We start from the raw sequence: 16,209 nt of genomic DNA on the forward strand, positions 1-16,209 counted from the left end.
ACACGTCGTGAAAACACTATTTCTGTGTAGTCTGACTATCAACACTCAAGGTACAATGTGTGCAGACACACCGCGAGCAACGAGCAAAAATCAATGATTTTCAGACCAAAACTGGAAAAAGGACAGCCATTACAACCATGTAGAAGTGATGACACATCTGGCCAAGCGAGCGGTGCGAGCCTGACTGGCCCTTCCTATAGAAGCATGCACCAGTCTAAACCCATTTCGGGCTACACTCGGAAAAGCGCGCGGTCAAGCTCGACCGGTTCTCTGGCAATGCCTCCAGCCTCGTTTGTGTTTAATGCTGTTCGTTACATGCCTAGTTAGCAAGAAATGACGGTGTGAACATCACTGTATTTAATTTTGTCAACCAAAATCCACAAAACAACATGCCAGTTGCATTAATGTCTTGGTTTAAAGAAGTACGTACACCAAACTTTTAAACAGTAAAAACTGCAATCAGTGCACAGAATTAAGACAATAAAGAACTGTTTTTAGATTGCAAATGTAATCATGATAAGTATGCCCTTTCAGAACACATGCACTGCTCGAACAAGCCTCAGAGGCTAAAGCATTCGCCACTAAACCTCAACTTTCCTGGCTGGGCATTCCGTTTCAGCAACCATTCTTTGTTCTTCTGATGGAGGAGCAAAACCTCGGCAGCATACGAGGCATCAGGTGCTTGTTACAGAACTCAAGATGGTCTGAATTAATCTGTAATCCTCCACTACAGCTTGCCATTTAGTCAAGATATTGCTTGTTTGGGATAAAGCTAAAATTACAGCCACGAGTACTTTTTTTTTTAAAGGAAGAAAGGAAAATTTCTTACACTAAAAAAAAAATCGTCACAAACAGAAGGGGCTTACTTTCCAAACGCAATGCCCGCTTCGCTGTCATCAGTGGCCGCATCCTTCCGAAACGGAATGACTGCCACTGTCCGACTAAAGATTAGCATGGCCGCGCAACGATTACAGGGGTCCACACGAATCATGGGCAGCTGCGCAGTCTGTACATAGCCACCCTGCAAGGGATAAAATGAGCAAGGAAATCTGAGTCACACAGGGAAGGCTGGCACCTGAAAAGTAAACACACTTGAGAATCTTTCCCAAGAAGAAAAAGGCATTGTAGGGTGCCGCAGTAATTACAGATGCTATGCTAAAGTTTGTTTCATCAATGACGTTTTCTACGCTTGCTTAACTCTTTCGTGACCAAGGGAAAATTGACAGATTTTTAGGGGTCCAAGAAAACATTTTTTTTTTCTGCTAAAAGAATTGATTAGGCACTGATTACAGGAACACAAGATGCAGATTATTTAACGGCCTTTCCAATAACACCAGTTTTTTAAATGTTTTCATATATCATAAACGTGGAAAAAAAAATCAGAATCAAAATTTTTGTCAGAATGTCGAAAAAAATAATAAAAAAGGAGTTGTGTATAACAAACCACCGGTAGCAGAAAATATTAGAATATACATTTTGTAGGGAAACATTTCAAAAACACGCCCTAGAAAAAATGTCGACGTGCGCGGAACAGTTTGTCAGATATAAAAATAATGTTAGCACGCGCGGTGCTCGTGTCATGCGGTGAAGCCCAACCTCCAATTCAAGATGTGCAATTTCAGGTGGTTCCCTAGAAGAAATCTGGCGGTTTCACATTATCAGAGGCACAAATTTGCCCCCACGTAATGTAAAAACATCTTGTCAATGACTGACTTTGCATTTACAGTCAGCACAATATTTAAAACAAGCACGCGATGCAGAAAAACATGCATGAAGTTGAAAACGGAACTCTGTGGTTGATGCTTGTTGACGTTCGCGGTCAGTTATCTCTCAAAACATGAAGTTGAGCTTTAGTATCATTTTCTGATTCGCTATTGTAGCCCTGCTTGCAGGAATGAGGTGCGATGCGCTAGAATCGTGTCCTGCAAACTTTGGCCGAGTAGCTGTTGCGCGATAAAAAGATCAGCACAACGAGCCTCCTCCATGCAGCGCCACCTAACATTTTTGAAATGAAATAGTACAACTTATCGGAGACTCCGTCCGAATAGACAGTTCAACTAAGCAGCAACACTAGACCCCCGGAGATACCCTCGTATGGAAACGAAACTGGAAAGCGAACAGCTGGCAGTGCGTAAGGCCGGTTTGAAGCGCTGTCCTCGTCGGAACAGATATCTGGCGACTGGGTGTGATCTTTTGACTTGCATCTGAAATTCTTATCGCAGAAATCGGGTTAGGGTTCGGTGAAATCAGGAGCGGCAAGCTTTGTTAGAGGATCAGTCGTGAACGCTCAAGGCGCCATGGCAGGTAACCTAGAAGTTGGGTAACTGCGCAGTAGCGCTAAATATGAATTTCGCGATGCAGAAACGAAACCGAAACTGTTGTAAACTGTTCGCGAATGGTCCTGGGGTAAGTAGAACTACCACACAACTTAGAACAACGTGCGCAAAGGCAATAAAACTGCCTAAAAGCTTAAAGTAGCTTTGCAAACAGGCACTGCTTGACCTTTTGAGCCGATTTCTGGGATTATTACTGTCAGAGTGCAAAACTGACGATTAAAAATTCTTTGCTGGTTCATTATTCATGCCCTAATAACAAAAAACAAACGCTGATACAGAGGAATTACAAGTGGCATGCATTCTTCGTTGGTAGCAGTGACGCGCGATGACCACACCCCCTTTTCAAACCCAGGTGATTCAAACACGTGTCAAAAATCACTTTTGTTGCAAAGATGAAAACAAAACCGATTTTGAAAGGCCATTTTCTGATTTAACTCCAAACAGCTTTACTTGTTCAACAATGCCTGGAACGCTATGAAAAGGCGCTCGCAAAGTATCGTTCAAATTGAACGATTTTGAATAGGTGCGGTCACGAAAGAGTTCAAGGGACCATGGAGACAAAACACAAGTTTATTTTAATTTCATGTTTTGAAGTGCTCCCAATGCTTTCCCAGCACAAAATGCCGTATTCACTGAGAAATTAATCAATTTAGGTTAAAATTTTGATTCTCCTGCCAAATTGTGTGTTTTCGCGATGTCGGCAATGAAGTCATAGGTGCGCGTATTCAAACGAACTTCCACTGCGTCATTCGACTCTGCAGCCTTGCCTGCCGTCAGTACTCTCAGATGGCGCTACCATACTCATCCACGGACAACTGTCCGCCGTTGCTTTGTTTCTGACTGTATTTTCACCTGGCTGTTTTTTGTAACTGTAAAAAGTAATCATTCCATGAAACACGGGGTATCCTCGACAAATGGGGTCATGTAAGACAACGTCGCTTACGCCAATTGGCCAGTATCATGTAAGACAACTCCAAAGCAACAAACCGCTGTGCAGCTAAAGAAAGCATAGTGCACCCAGTACCACCAGAGTGCGCATCGGTACTTCTATGCTTACATGCTTTCACTGTTTACCGCGCCATTCTTACTGGTGTAAAATGAATATGCATTACATTTAAGCTCAACTAGCTTGTTCGGCAAGTTTATGCGCCATGCCTAATTTGTCTTTGCTTTTGCCAGCCTCAGCCAATCGCTGGGCACATATGACATCATAGGTTCTGTTGCGGGAAATGAGCTAGTGGGTTGCATGACCATTCCCTTTTTTCCTAATAATATAGCTTATTTGAGAGAAGTGTGCGTTAAAAGTTGTGTCAGTATGATTCTAACGAGGCGATCTTTCGAATGATCCAAACTTGTGTTTTGTCTGCATGGCCCCTTTAACTCTTTCGTTACCGTGGGAAATTGACCAATTTTGAAGGGTCTAACAAAACATTTTTTTTGTGCTATACATATTGGTTAGGCACACATTGCAGTGACATAAAATGCAGATTATTCCACGCGCTTTCCAACGACACCAGTTTTAATAATGTTTTCGTAAATAATGATTCCAAAAAAAATTATCGAATTCGAAATTTTTGTCCACGCATCGAAGAAAATAAGAAAAAAGTAAGTCGTGTATAATAAACCACCAGTAGTAGAAATAATTTAGAATATACATTTTGTAGGTAGACATTACAAAAACCCGTCCTAGAAAATGAATTGAGTTTCACAGTACAGTTTGTCAGATATAAATAAAAATGTTAGCACACGTGGTGCCCATGCATGTGGTGAAGCCCAACCTCTATTTCAAGTTTTGCTAGTTTGGATAGTTCTCTAGAAGAAATCTGGTGGTTTGACATTAATGATTATTAAAGGCCCAAATTAGCCTCCACGTGATGTAAAAACACCTTGTCAATGATTATGACCGGCACAATATTGAAGGCAAGCAAGCGATGTGAAAAAATCCACTTGGAGTTGAGAACCAAACTCTTTGGTGGATGCTTGTTGACGTTCTGATGATCACTTATCAGTCAGAACTTTCATTTGCGGTTTATTATCATGTTATGACTCTCTATGGTAGCCCTGCTTGCAGGAATAAGGTACGATGCGCTAGAATCATGCCCAGCAAGCTTTCACCAAGCCGCCGTCGGGCTGTGAAGCGAGTACAGCACTACGAGCCTACTACATTGCAGCGCCACCTAACAATTTCGAAAAGAAACAAATACAAGGCTGTTGGAGACTTTGTCAGAATAGACAGTACTACTAACAAGCGACACTAGACCTCCGGAAATACCCTCGTATGAAACCGAAACTGGCCGGTGAACAGCTGGCGGTGTTCAAGGCCAATTGGAAGCGTTCTCCTCGTCTGAACTGACACCCGACGACTTGGTGTTATCGTCTGACTTTCAGCGGAAGCTCTTATCGCAGAAGCAAGGCGTAGATAAACTGGAAGCTCGAGCGGCATGCTTGTTTTGAGGAGCAGTAGCGGGCAACGGAGGCGCCATGGCAAATGAGCATGTAGTTGGGTAACTGCGTAGTAGCGCCAAATATGAATTTCGCAATGCGAAAACGAAACCGAAACTGCTGGAAACTGGTTGAAAATGTCAGGCACACTTGCTAGACATGCGGGGGACCATCAGAAATAAGCTTTGGGAGAATAAAGCTGCCCTTTGTCGGAACCAAAGATCATTAGTGAATAGCTGAGGCCATTTTCAAGTAATTATCACCTCTCAACGCAGTCGGATTACGAAGCCGACCCCATTATTTGTTATTTGACTTGCCAGAAGCCTTTTGACAAAAAAAATATTATGGTAATGCAGCCTAACCACGACCTGCATCCTTTTTTCTCAAGTGCGGCAGCCACGCCCCCTTCCTCAAAAACACAGGCACCTCAGCTCGCAAAAAACGCCGCCAAAAATCTCAATGTCGCCGGAGCAGGAAAATTTAAACTGATTCTAAAAGGGAGTGCCTATACTAACCACTGGCCGCATTAGGTGTACGAGAAGCGACTACAACATGTCGAAATAGGCAATATAAATCATCGATCGATCGATTTGAATAGGCGTGGTAACGAAAGAGTTAAGGCCCATTTCCCAGAATTAAATATTGCCATGTATTGAAGAAACCACTGTGCCACCAGAACAGGTTTTCGAATTTAGTACGTGGCCGGTACGAGCCCGTAATGAACTGTAAGAGTTAAGGCCCATTTCCCAGAATTAAATATTGCCATGTATTGAAGAAACCACTGTGCCACCAGAACAGGTTTTCGAATTTAGTACGTGGCCGGTACGAGCCCGTAATGAACTGTGAGCGCGAAAATATAAACTATAAATTTCAGGAGTGCATCACCTAAGGGTAAGATAACGGCTGTCAACATTAATTATGAAATATGAGCACCTCGATTTGTTTATTATATGACATCAGTAAATTAATATCTTGATTCCTGTGGGCTCAGTCGCAAATTCATTTCAATTTGTTTTCATTTCAATTTATGCCTTTATGTGTTACAACAAATGAAAAAGCTGCAAAGTAAACTGTGTAAAAATATTGATTTACATGAAAACCATTACAACACACTGCTTCATGCTTCAATGAGAATTCCCCAAAATAATTAATACAACTATATTGAACATTCTCCTGCAAGAAAACAGATGTCATGACCTATTCATATAAATGAAAATGTACACTGTGAGATTTTCAAAAGATAGTAACATTATCAACAGCACACCATAACGAGAAATGAATGTTACTGCACACTGATCGCATACTATCAATACGACTATAGTACTTTAACGTGTCATAAGGCACTAACCTTGAATTCTTCTTTTTCAAACGACTTGATGCACACAGTCTTCAGATCATGCGTGCTTGGATCATACTCCACCAGCGACAACTGCAATAAAGATTGTTAAAAAACTGCTACAAAATCAATTCAACCACTGACAATTGCAATAACAAAGGAAGAAATTGCATTTCATCTGCTTCAAGAGCTAGCTGCCATGCCTACAAGGAATCGTTTAACCCTTTTCGTACCAAGAAAACAATACAAAAATGTACCCAATTCACCCGAAAAATGTTTTTTGCTCAATTTGTAGACCAATAAATGGCACCATTATTTCGATGAAATAACATTCCTTTATTTCTCTAATTGTGTAAAAAAGGATTGCTTTAAGATGGCTTCACACGACTCCACTATTTAAATGAAATAACGTTCCTTTATTTCTTTAATTGTGTAAAAAAGATGGCTCAAAGATGGCTCCACTGCAAGGCTGCAGTGCCTTGCAAAGAAAATGCCGTCGAAGCTTCAAAATGACCGATGTCGGCTATACTTGCCATCGGTCATTTTGATACAAAATCTCATGATGACTACACTGGTCAACGGGAGCAAGAGTGTTAAGCGGAGTTTCTTAGGGGAGAAGCCCATTAGGGGCTCGGGCTGTCGGCGTCTCCTGTCTTCAAGCGACAGGAGATGCCAACATCTCATGTTGTCAAGTTATCAAACGCTGGTCAAAAAACAAGTGTATAATAAATAAAAACGGCTCAAAATAAACACGATAAACATGACAAATAAACTAACATATTTCACGGTAGCTTGGCTGCAACGATTACTTGGCTGCAGTACCACGCAAGCGTTTGTATTGGCGTGGACGAGCATAGCCCGTTTTTGGTGGGAACGGTACAACCCATGTGGACGAGCTCAGGTAGCCTCTGGTACGCAAGGGGTTAAGAGAGTAGCCACAAATGTGTATCGGGGCATTAATAAATGGGACATCACTATACATGAAATGATAGAGGCATTATTGCGCAAGTCCTGGTACAGTGCTACACATTTATGGTTACTCTGTTCCATGGCAAGCGTTCTGTGATTTCGGCATGTTTGCCAGCCATGTCCAGATCTGACGTAATCACCCCGAAGTGGAACCAAGGACAACAGCAGCGATTGTCAGGCATGTGGCGACTATTAGGCCCAACCTTACACGCCGAGGCCCTACATCGTCAACTGAACCCCCAGCTTAACGTTAGGGCTACCAAATGTGAAGTGGAAACAGCAGCAGCAGCAACCGTAGAATATCTGCCACAGGCCTCAGCCTAACATCTCACTTTGAGGTCTTCCGACCTCAACCAGTACATGCAGCTTGAAGTACGGGTTGGATGTTGCTTGGCCCGTTGTTAATTAAGCTTAAAGTTAGGGAAACCAAACGTTGAGCCTAATCATAAACCCAACAAGGGCAACTGCCCAAAGCTCTTCGTCATAGTAATGACGAGAAGCAAAATGGATGATGATGCTGCTGCCTCTGCACCCACATCGTAGACCACACAAGTGTGCATATCCTCTGCAAAGTTTTACTATCACTTTCTTTCTTTTGATACCGGATGCATTACTCAGCTTTTTGTGAAAAATCTGCGTGCACATCAATCCAATAAAGATGCAGACATCAAATCTTTGATGGCCATCCTATTATTGCTTACCTGTAGAAGCCAGGATGACCACACAGCCAATCAAGCATACAGGCAATACAACAAAAAAGCAAACAGAACAGCCCGCACTAAGCTGGAATCACTGATGGGTGGCATGGTGATAACACAAGATAGCCGAACCGAAACTGGGTAAATCGCTATCCAGTTGTGAGGGTACCGATTACTACACCCCAGATTAGCCAACCAAAGAAGTGCGGAGCCATGAAAAAGCTTCAGTCACACTCGATGTTCCCATTTTCCAGAGAAGCGACAAGGTCGGGTTACCGCCCACCCGAACAGGAGCCGCCAAGGGTGCCCCGCTTTTATTAGTGTCCAGACAGCCAGTCCATACGGTTTACAATTAAAAGGACCACTGCCACATTGCTTTTTTCTTCCATGCCCTTACAGTAAAGAATCAAGTAGCGAAATTTTGAAGCGAACACTAAAGGCTGAATAACTTTTAAGTTTTAACTGAAAGGTCACACACTTCCTTTGATTGCCAACAATGCCGTGTTTGCTGAGAAAAAACTAATTAAAGCTGACATTTCTCTTCCTTGTTTCACTTCCAATTTTTTCACAACACTAAAGCGCCTGTCGCAGAGCGCACAGTGCAAGTTGGGGCCATACTCTCTACTTTACTCAATCGTCGCTACCTTCCTGAAAGCCTGTTCTGATTGCATTCCCCTTTCATCACAAAGATTGACAGCCAATCAGAAGGGTCTTTCTGAAGCCATCTTGGTATGGCAGAGCCCAGGCAAAGCCAAGAACAGGGCTCTCCGACTGGGCAGCCGTCAAGCTCCACCTATACACACACATTCCCTAACCGTACTGCAACTTGGGAGAAAGTGTAGAAAATGCGTGGACAGTTTGCCATCAATAACGTTTATGGCCATCCCGACAGCGCAGCTGATTGTGCTAACGATGTCCAAATAACAATGGGCCCCATTCTCAACTTGACCTGAGCGTCGGCATTTATTCAGAGGCCTGTTCTGACTGGCCTCCAGTGGCACCACTAAGATTGAAAGCCAACAAAGTGGGTCTTTATGGTGCCACATTGGTACAGCGGTGCCCTCGCAAAGCCGAGAATTACGTGCACGCTCTAGTTTATTGTCATGACAAAACGGAAGGGAAACGGAAGAGAAAACAGGTAATATGATATTTCCCCCTTTAAACACTCATTCCTGAGTAATGGAAATGATTCCTGTTGAACAAAATTAAATCAAGGTAAGAGCTGGCCATTATTTAGAATAACACAAAGTTGTCGTCATCGTTCCTCGAAAGTGACACCAAGGATAACTCGTAAAACTCTCGTTCAACTCGTGTAATCTCTCCTTTCATCACTTAGCGGAAATCCAGGCTCTTGGTTTATTTGTAAAGCCCATATGGTGGGGAGAACAGCAAGGGGCCATTTCAGGACCCTCTCGAGCTGCCGCAATGACAACACACTGGCCCGCATTGGGATTTGATGCTATTCCAAATCTCGAAATTTTGATTTTCACCCTGTGTAGAATATATATGAACTCTTTGTTCAGCATCATTGCAGTCGATGTCAGGAAATCAGTGAGGGAGCTGCACTTCAGAATATACTTTGCTTGTGAAAAACAAAAAACATGTAAATTATCTGAAGAAACTTGAAAGCCATAAATAACCCACCCGCCTTGCCCTCGTGCAACTACAGCTAGCAATGTTCAGACTACTCAATGCACTCAAAAATAACAGTATAGTGAAGAAGGAAGAAATAAGACTTCAGTTTTGATATTAATAGGTATCCCTGCCTCAACTTTCTGCCTACAAGGAAGAGTAGGAGGAAGGATCCCTATTAATGGCTCTTTCAACTTGCAGCAATATCTTGCACACTGCGTTTTTGTATTTCCCCACCACCAAAATTGCAGGGAATCGAACCAACAAAGCTCATGCATAGCTACAGAACTCAGTTTTCACTATGCTACCATGCCGAAAGCAAAGGCTCGTCCTACCTTGGCATCCCGGAAGCAGAGCAATAGGGTGTCTCTTGCAGGCGACAGGTGAACAGCTTCCAAGCAAATTACATTGCCAAACAAGTTGAACGTGTGCATGTGCTCCAACTTGACGCGGTGTTTCTGCTCAGCGTACTGGAACAAAAGCGCGACGAAACAAGGCAATGAGATATAATTGTGACCAGAAAATTTGAGCCACTTATTACCACCGGCCAGTGACAATACACACCAATTTAAACTCACACACCAAACAGTGCACACTAAACAAACCAAAATTTGCCTCCCCCCTTCTACACACACACACGGGTGAAACCTTCCAGGCGTGGATCGTGACAGCAGATGGCTGTGTACACAGTGTGTGCCGAAACATGATCATAATAAGTTTTAAAACGATGTCAAGGGGTCTCTTCACAGCGTTACGGTCCTTGTAGACTAGACAACACAACTGCTCCTCGACACCAAAGCTGTTGAGCACAATTTTCAATGCAAAAAATGCAAGGCTTCCCGAGCCTTTCGAGTGACCCTCTCCAAGGATGAGGGTTTCTAAAAGTATGTTGGTTGTACCGTGATTCCACCAGATGTACACAGATCACAAAGGACGCCAGACGTATCGGGGACTGGGAGTCAAAAGATATGTCTTACGCAGCCGGTGAATGCCAGTACTGGTACATTAGATGCACCTGCTGGTGTAGTCTTAGCAGCCCAGACGCACTCTAAGCTCGCTACCCACTTCACAACTCAAGTTGAGGGCAGACTGTCTTGAGTTTTACCCAACAGGCCAAACCGCTTCTGGTCACTGACCAGTTAGTCACTGTCACGTCCGCTTTCCATATCACGGTAAGAGCTTTAACCCAGCCGGACAAACCGCTTCCACTCACTGACTAGTCAGTCAATTATCTATTTACTATTCCTTGCTTTGGCTGGGGTTTAACAGTGACTCTGGCTAGCCTGTGAGTGGAAGTGGTGGGGCCAGTTGGGTAAAAACAAGACAGACTCTTGCAACTGGAGTTGCGAAAGAGTCGGTCAGTGTGTTGCGACTCTGTACTCCTCGGAATGCACCAGCGGGTGCGTCCAACCGACCGACACAAACCTTCATCGGCTACGTCCGACGTACCTTTAGACACTTCGTACAAAAATTAGAGCCACGTGCACTTTTTTCTGTTCATGCACCAAATCTCAAGCATGCTTTCGATTAACTTCAAAGCAAGCACGCTGCCACGGCCGTCAGATTTAGCGGCAAGGGATAGGCAACAGAAGCTTTCAAGAGCAAAGAACAGGTACTTCAATTTCCAGTGTGCTGTCAAGCATGGCAAAATACTGGCAGCACTGCGAACAGGTACAGAAGGGATTAAAAGAAATAAGAACGGAGCGCACAGCCTCCGACGCATGCTGCACCGTCTGGCTGCAAAGTCAGTAAACTGCACGCAGGTGCACTTTTTCGAGAGCGTCTGAGAGTGTGGCCTACACTTATGGGAAATGCTTGATCAAGAAGCGACGGCAGTGACGGCAGTCATTTATTTTGAAGCGTCTTTTCACGCTGTGTCGCCACTGAGTAGGATGATCGTTGAAGGCTTTGGCTCCCGAATGTAGTAGATAACAGGATGCTCGGTGCAACAGAGCATAAAAAGACGCCTCAAAATAATATACCGGCTTCGCTTCTTCATTAAGCATTTCCCTTAACAGTAGGCCACACTCTCAAACGCTCATAAAGAACTACGCGTGCACGCAGTTTACTGACAGTGCAGCCAGACGGTGCGGCATGCGTCGTAGGCTTTGTGCTCCGTTGTTCGTGTTTCTTTTACCCCCCCTTGTACGGACGGTTGAACCACGACTTGCAAGCATCCCGTTCCAAAACAACGTATGCTGTTTAAGAGAAGCCAAACTCACGTCGTTTTCAGGAACGAGACGAAACACTTTCAGCACCGAAGATCCAGCTATGACGAGGCTCCTCTCGCGCATGTTGTAGAAGTTGCAGTACACCGAATGCTCCACGCCGGTGGGAGGGTGAGTTTGTTTGAAAACCGCGTACATGCTGGTTGACATTTTCACCCGATCTTCGAAATGCTGTAAAAGAACACAGCAAGACCGTCAAATGCTTTCAAAACTTGCCACTGCTGGCGAAAAAATGAGCTATGAAAAACAGCAGTGAAGTGATTTTCTTTCTCCGTGGCAGTTCATTGTAGTCCGAAAAGACCACGATTTATTTCTTACGACCATAAATCAATTGATTATTGCGAAATAAATGTAGGCAAAACTGCTAACATCGTAATGAAGCATCGCCATTCAGATCTAGAATTTCGTACTAATAGAAGTTGCGACAAAAATTTTCCCGGCGAGCCGCTGACACGGGCCCGTGCACGTCTTTGATCTATGGTGCCTTCACATATAACGAATTGGTTTACCTACCTTTATGGTCTCCATGATCTCACTTATACAAATGAACAGCAAAAAAGAAAACTTAATTTGCAATTACGCGAAACAAACAAAAATCCATTTGCCAACAAGGGACTAATTCGCCGATAACATTACAAGCATGCAGGAACGGCAAAACAGCTATCGTTAGTTGTCGCCTACAGCGCCTACAGCTTTCTCAACACCCAAGAACAAGCGCGCTGCTGAACAACTGCAAGTACAAAATGTTATTATTTATACCGCTAAAAAATGTTATTTTACAAATTTATATCTTAAATAATTATTTTTAAAATAATATTTTTACTTTAACAGTTACTTTTTGTGTTTGACTGCAATTGTTGCGTATGAAGTCAGTCCTAGTGCTGAAACGGGTGCAGGTGGCGTCTAAGGTATCTCGCTGCTCCGGCTGAAAATTTGCGCCTTGTCAGTGATTGTTTTTGACAGAAATTGACGCTCGAAATCATGACTGGCACAGAACTTGCAGTCTCTAAAGTAGTCGTGCATCCGCTGGTGTTGCTCAGCGTCGTAGATCATTTTAACCGCATGGGAAAGATCGGCCACCACGACAGAGTTGTCGGCATCTTACTGGGCTCGTGGAAAGAAAAAGGTGTTTTGGACGTTTCTAACAGCTTTGCTGGTGGGTATTTCATCTCTACGTTCTTGTATCTGTATCGCGTATTGTTATTTAAAGGCACCAGCGCCCACTGCCTGTTCTATAGTGCGCAGTGGCATCTTTCTCCCAACATAAAATTGCTTTGTCATGACATGCATTGCACAAATGCGTTTAGGCGCACTGGCACCGTGTTTTTCACTGCTGTTACATATTCGCCTGTGAGCCCACAAGAAGAATGACTCTGTACTTTTTTCGCCGAGTGCTGTGTTGAAGCCATTTTCAACACAGTAGCTTGGAAGGCTTATTCCCACCTTTCAATAGTAGGGTCTGCCGTCATATTTCGTGCTTAAATTGCTCATGTTAAGGACCTGCGACGTGCAGTTCGGGACAGTACACTTCTCAATATTGTACTACCGGTGCGCAGTATTAAAAGCACTATTTCAGTGAACAGTCGACTGACGTCTCAAGATTGCTTTATCATGCTCCTGGTGTGTCTATTGCTCTCTTGCTTGCAGTTCCTTTCGATGAAGATGAAAAGGACAAGAGTGTCTGGTTTCTCGATCACGACTACCTCGAGAACATGTATTCCATGTTCAAAAAAGTGAACGGTAAGGACCTGCGGGTATCTTCACTTTTGCTCTCGTTGTATGTTGCTGCTGTCCCGAAGTTTCAACTTGCCATTGTTGTAATGGGGTGTTTGAATAACTGGCCTCATGTGCATGGTAGCTGTCCTTGTAGCCATGAGCCTTGAAAAGTGATATACATTTCTTACCTCATGCTTCGAAATGAAATGGCAGTGCACTAGATTTATAAATGCCTCTTTGTGTGCCTTTGTTCCATCACATTCTGTAATGACTTATTTTTCTTTTTAAATAGCTCGGGAGCGCATTGTTGGCTGGTACCACACTGGTCCAAATTTGCACCCTAGTGACATTCCAATCAACGAGCTGGTGCGGAGGTACTGCAGCACATCAGTAAGTAGCTTGCCATGTGGCCTGTAGCGTAACTACTGCTTCCGACTATTTTTTGGTCCTTCCTAATGACATGCAGTACCTTTTCATGTATTCGGGCTGCCTTATTCCCTGTGCGCATGCAAAACATCAGCACCTGCACAATTTGCCTCCATTATTATGATAGGAAATCCAGTTATTGCTGTTATAATACAATTAAACACAAACATAACCACTGTTACATAAATCATATCATCAGACCTGCTGCGGTGGCTCCATGGCTAAGGCGGTTGTGCTGCTGAGCCTGAGGATGCGGGTTCAATCCCGGCCGCAATGACTGCTTTTCAAGTGGTAGCGAAAAGCAGAAACACATGTACATTGAGATTTCGGCACAGAGTAAAGATCCCCAGGTGGTCAAAATTAATCCGTAGCCTTCCACTACAGCACGCCTTGGGGCTCAAGTGTAGCTTCGGCGCGTTAAATCCCTAAAATTTAAAATTATAGAAGTGTCCATTGGCACATTTGTAATGATGCTCGCCTATGACGTTGTGTGTGATAACTTTTGCCATGTTGGATTCATTTTTGACTCTATGCATACCTGTTGGCAATAGCTGTTCATTTGTTTCGTGGCATAAAATTTGCTACAAGGGGTTTAATGTAGTAATGCATACAGAAAAGATGAAGCTTCATGGCTTCATTAGGCAAGTTGAGACCTGGGGAATGCGAAAGGGTGAAAAAGACTCGGCAGTGTTGCTGCTTCAATATGAAGACTTAAAGGGCAGCTACACTTGCTTTGAAGAGTGCAAGAATATTGTAAGAGAATGAGAAAAACATGCTGCTCTTTTTTAGGACACGAAATGTTTCTGTGGTTGAGCAGGAGGGGAAGGGGGGGGGGGGGGGGGAGAAAAAGCAACACAGGTACGATGCGAGCTGAAAGGCCGGGAAAAGATTGGAAACCCCCTTGTTCTTGTTCCACAGGTGCTTGTCATCATTGATGCTCAGCTGCTGTCCATTGGTCTGCCCACAGAAGCGTACATTGCTGTGGAGGAAGTGCATGATGTGAGTAGTGGTCTGTGAATGGTTGTTCTCGTACCTTTGTAAGCCACAGCTGACCGTGTCTGTGTTTCTAGGATGGCACACCAACAACCAAGACCTTTGAGCACGTTCCCAGTGAAATTGGAGCTGAGGAAGCCGAGGAGGTCGGAGTGGAGCATTTACTCCGGTGAGCCTCGGGCTGCTTCTGGCTGGCTAGCATGCTGACGGCACTCTTGGCGTGCAGGGACATCAAGGACACCACCCTGGGCACACTTTCGCAGCGAATAACCAACCAGCTGATGGGGCTCAAGGGACTCCAGGGACAGGTGCACCACATACGCAACTACCTGGAACAGGCAAGTTCCCCGGGGAGGGCAGGAGCAGTGCATCGGGCTGGTCAGAATGCACTAGCGATCCGAGCATGGGAAGCAGCGCAAAAGCGTCGCGGGCACAAAATCGTTGTGTCCGGTCCTGGTTGCTGAGGGTGCTGTCGTTCGCTGTGCAGGTGGTGCTGGGCAACCTGCCGGTGAACCACACCATCATCTACCAGCTGCAGGACATCTTCAACCTGCTGCCCGACATTGGCCTGCAAGAGTTCGTCAAGTCGCTCTACGTCAAGACCAACGACCAGATGCTGGTGGTGTACCTGGCGTCCCTGGTGCGCTCTGTGGTGGCTCTGCACAACCTCATCAACAACAAGATCACCAACCGGGACGCCGAGAAGAAGGAGTCGGCAAAGAAGGACGAGCCCAAGGAGAAGAAGCCAGAGGAGAAGAAGAAGGAGGTCAAGACGTGAGCCACTTTCGCCCAAGCAGCAGGCCTCCGTATGCTCCCGTGGATTGGCGCCTCAGGGGCACACCTAAGGGACATGGGGGAGGCTTTCTTGGGTGGCCGAGACGACAGGGCCGAGCGCTTCCCTGCGCTCACGTTCACAGCTGCACACTAGTAAAAACGAAATTAACTGACCAGCCCAATATCGGATTGCGGGGTCACCTTGGTTTTTTGTTTTTCCTGAAGTCTGAAAAGGAGCTCCCTGCGCTGAGCTATCCCTTCTTTTGCCTGCATAGGAAAGGCCAGGGCAGTCTATTACAATAAAACAAGTGTTAGCGAAAATGTTAGATGCTGGACAGGCTTTACTGTAAGAGCAGGCGGCCTGCATTTTTATCAACTTAATTGATTTTTTGTTTGTTCACCAGGCAAAAATTGTATTTCTACAGTCCGGAGCAACGGTTTAATAAAGCTAAATTCCTTTTTCCAACCGGTGCTTCAACTGGCTTTTGTGATGGTGCAGTCAATGACGAACACTTGCTTATTGCGAGCATGGTGAATGATCAACAAATATGTGTTACGGTAGTGAACATTAGCTTGCATGACCTCGAATTTATAATTAACGAATGCTGAGTAATCATTCGTTCATTATAAATGAATTCAGCTGTTCTGAAGTCTTGTTT

General features: G+C 44.4%; 2 protein-coding genes across 3 annotated transcripts in view; one reads left to right on the top strand and one right to left on the bottom strand.

Moving 5' to 3' along the window:
- Nucleotides 1–12,340, bottom strand: part of Cpsf160 (cleavage and polyadenylation specificity factor subunit 1) — an 82,626-nt gene extending 70,286 nt beyond the window's left edge. For both annotated transcript variants that reach the window (XM_077686622.1, XM_077686621.1), the window contains exons 1-5: nucleotides 12,155–12,340; nucleotides 11,636–11,812; nucleotides 9,749–9,883; nucleotides 6,127–6,207; nucleotides 867–1,021 (exon numbers count right to left, since the gene is read on the bottom strand). In XM_077686622.1, coding sequence (XP_077542748.1) covers nucleotides 867–1,021; nucleotides 6,127–6,207; nucleotides 9,749–9,883; nucleotides 11,636–11,812; nucleotides 12,155–12,169 — 563 coding nt within the window. In that variant the 5' untranslated portion in view covers nucleotides 12,170–12,340. The remainder of the gene's footprint in view (nucleotides 1–866; nucleotides 1,022–6,126; nucleotides 6,208–9,748; nucleotides 9,884–11,635; nucleotides 11,813–12,154) is intronic.
- Nucleotides 12,341–12,510: 170 nt separating this feature from the next.
- Nucleotides 12,511–16,016, top strand: Rpn8 (regulatory particle non-ATPase 8). The gene is made up of 7 exons (XM_077686623.1): nucleotides 12,511–12,797; nucleotides 13,289–13,381; nucleotides 13,650–13,747; nucleotides 14,702–14,782; nucleotides 14,854–14,945; nucleotides 15,003–15,114; nucleotides 15,264–16,016. The coding sequence occupies exons 1-7, from the start codon at nucleotides 12,623–12,625 to the stop codon at nucleotides 15,552–15,554; spliced, it is 942 nt and encodes a 313-aa protein (XP_077542749.1). The 5' UTR covers nucleotides 12,511–12,622; the 3' UTR covers nucleotides 15,555–16,016.
- The last annotated feature ends 193 nt before the right edge of the window (nucleotides 16,017–16,209 follow it).

Source organism: Haemaphysalis longicornis, unplaced genomic scaffold (assembly GCF_048455015.1).
Source record: "Haemaphysalis longicornis isolate Haplotype H1 unplaced genomic scaffold, Haemaphysalis longicornis Haplotype H1 scaffold_1, whole genome shotgun sequence".
Taxonomy (NCBI): domain Eukaryota; kingdom Metazoa; phylum Arthropoda; class Arachnida; order Ixodida; family Ixodidae; genus Haemaphysalis; species Haemaphysalis longicornis.